Raw genomic sequence first — 2,675 nt, 5'->3', positions numbered from 1 at the left:
ATATCTACGAAACAGCCAAAGCACATCATCTTACATTTCTTGATGAGAGACGATTGAAGTTTAATCCCCAATGCTGTCTTTAGGGTAGTGTGGTCTACGTAAAACTAAGGACTACGGCGAGTCATCGACCTAAAATTAGGAAATTTTGGGGAAACTACCAGGTTGCTCCACACAGATACCACCTCGGGGTATAATCTGCCATTGCATGGTGATGACTGGCTGATTGATGTATTTAACATGATGTCACAGCAACAGTGGTCATTAACTTTGTGTCTGACCTTTATGAAAGGATATCAGAAACTCTTTTCACAATTTTGTTTAATAAAATTTCGAGTTATCAATTAAGTTAAAAAAGTACATTCCTCAAAAAATGTTCTTATTTACATAACTACATTATAAATATTCACAGTCCTTTCTATGCTGCCCCAGCTTCAGCCTCAGCGGCTTCAGCTTCAGCAGCTTCTGCTTCTGCAGCCTCAGCTTCAGCAGCTTCGGCTTCAGCAGCTTCAGCTTCAGCAGCCTCAGCTTCAGCAGCTTCGGCTTCAGCAGCCTCAGCTTCAGCAGCTTCAGCCTCGGCAGCTTCGGCCTCTGCTCCAGCCGGAGCAGCTTCGACAGCTGGAGCATCAGCTAAACTAGTGGCGTCAACAGCAACAACAGTCTCAGAGTTTGGGCCAGCAGCAGCAGCGGCAGCAGCGTCAGCGTTTGAGCCGACAGCTTCAGCAGCAACAGCACCAGTGTTTGCACCAGTATCAATGGTGTTGGAAGCAAAAGTTTCAGCAGCAAATCCAGGAACAGCACCTACAGGTTCTGCAGCCACAGCAACCTGCTGGTTTGGAACGAACTGAGAAACAGGCTGAAGGTTCTGGAAAGCCCCAGCCTGAATCTGTTGCAGGATGGGTGCAATGCTCCTCTGGATGGCTGCAATGTGCTCCTGTGTTATTGTAGGGGGAGCTGCTCCTGCCTGCTGGTCCCCTCCAGGAACCAGGAAGACAACCTGAGGTCGGGCGCAGCACATGGCTGCCAAACTAAGGAGGACCTGGAAAAAAATGTGTAGAAAATAAGAACCTGAATCTTAAGATATTTGACTGACAAGTTACCTGTAAGAATGTGGTCAAGGTGAGTGATTGATGTGAACCGAAAGGTACTGAACTTCTTTACAATAAAGGTTATTGTTTCTCAGAAGGTCATCGGATGTCCCAAAGAAAAATATCTTTTACCAAATTTGAGAGGTGATCCATCTTTCTCTTCATTACATCCTTTATTTCATGGCATATTAACAGTATATATGATGAATGCGTATTTATTAAAAGACATACAACTATGCCTAGTTATTATTTATTTATGTATATTTTATGTCCTGATCACTCCATTTTAAATGTAAATATCTTTCGTTCATTAACTTCTTATTGAGCCCCAATATCATATAGTCCAGTTTTTCCCGCCTTCTAAACTTGAGGGTAAATTCCAAGCGACAGAAATTTTCGGCAACTTTGAAATCTCTTCTGGAACAGTGAAGGCAACTAACAATCTATTCTCTATATAGCCCAAAGAAAATGGGTTCTCTGAATTATCCGTACGATGGGTAACTATCATCTTCGAATACACGCCACAGCACTCATTTTCCGCCTCATAACAAATCTTCCACACAAACGTAATCCAACGTCCAAATCATATCGACGAGCACTTAGTATCATAAGCTCAAGTTTCATTTCTAATATACCAGAAGAAGACTGGTCTGCTTAGTTCTGGTATAAGTAACTGTGGGAGAAGGTGCCTTTTCTTACCAGGAATTTCATATTGTTGTTTAGACGTCACCAGGTTGGTAGGAACTGTGCCTCGCATTTGAGTACCCCGCCCCTTATATAGGTCATAATCTGGTCGACATTGTAACACCCGCTGACGAACGAACTGCCCTCGCCCCTTCCACCAAGCCCCCATAAAGAGAGTCTTCTATCGGCATTTGTTTCCGCATTTTAAAGCGTTTGAGGGTAACGCGGACTTATGCTAAACACTTCCTCCTCGGACCATAGAGCAACAATCTCTTTGCTATTTTTTCGCCTCAAGCGAGCCTTTGTCAGCTCAGCCTCAGGAACGCTAAAGAATCGCGCAAAGGTAAACGAGGGACAAGACACCTATTGTATAAACTGGAATGTGTTCCCTGTTATTCAATCCGCGCAAATCCTCTCCAAATGCCGATATATATCCATGAGCTTTTGGGCGTTTGTCTACAGACGACTTGATGGCACTTGTGAACTTTGCCATTCAAGCGACAAATCCTCACGAATATCTTTTTAACTTTCCCTTGTGCAAGAGAAACCTAAAGTATCTAACATAACAATACTGAGTTTTACAGTTCAACTCAATACACATTTTTGATACGCACTTCATCATGCCAAAAAAATTATTTAATTTTTTAGGACTGGTCCAAAGATTCGAAGTTCACTGAGACGAAGAATGAAAATGATGAAGCTTCAAAGCTTTGGAGCAGTTGGAAGGAAACACTCACTCGCATTGTTCGACTGTGAAAATCAAAAATTTAACGAATGAAGACTATCTATACACACATACATGTATATACAGCGTGTGTGTTTTTCTGTATTCTATCTTTTTAAGATAACTCCTTGAATGTTAGACTTTATAAGATCGGCTTCTTGTGAAAATATACATGCACTCAT

The 2,675-nt window shown here is 42.1% G+C and overlaps 1 protein-coding gene across 1 annotated transcript; it reads right to left on the bottom strand.

The window, feature by feature from the left end:
- Positions 1 to 312: 312 nt before the first annotated feature.
- Positions 313 to 1,826, bottom strand: LOC136825577 (tropomyosin-1, isoforms 33/34-like). Its single transcript, XM_067082163.1, has 2 exons — positions 1,785 to 1,826; positions 313 to 1,036 (listed from the first exon to the last, which is right to left on the bottom strand). Exons 1-2 carry the CDS (start codon positions 1,794 to 1,796, stop codon positions 416 to 418), a joined length of 633 nt encoding a protein of 210 aa, XP_066938264.1. The 5' UTR covers positions 1,797 to 1,826; the 3' UTR covers positions 313 to 415.
- Between the last annotated feature and the right edge of the window lie 849 nt (positions 1,827 to 2,675).

This window comes from Macrobrachium rosenbergii, chromosome 39 (genome assembly GCF_040412425.1).
Source record: "Macrobrachium rosenbergii isolate ZJJX-2024 chromosome 39, ASM4041242v1, whole genome shotgun sequence".
NCBI lineage: Eukaryota > Metazoa > Arthropoda > Malacostraca > Decapoda > Palaemonidae > Macrobrachium > Macrobrachium rosenbergii.
This window is presented reverse-complemented; position numbering and strand designations above follow the sequence as displayed.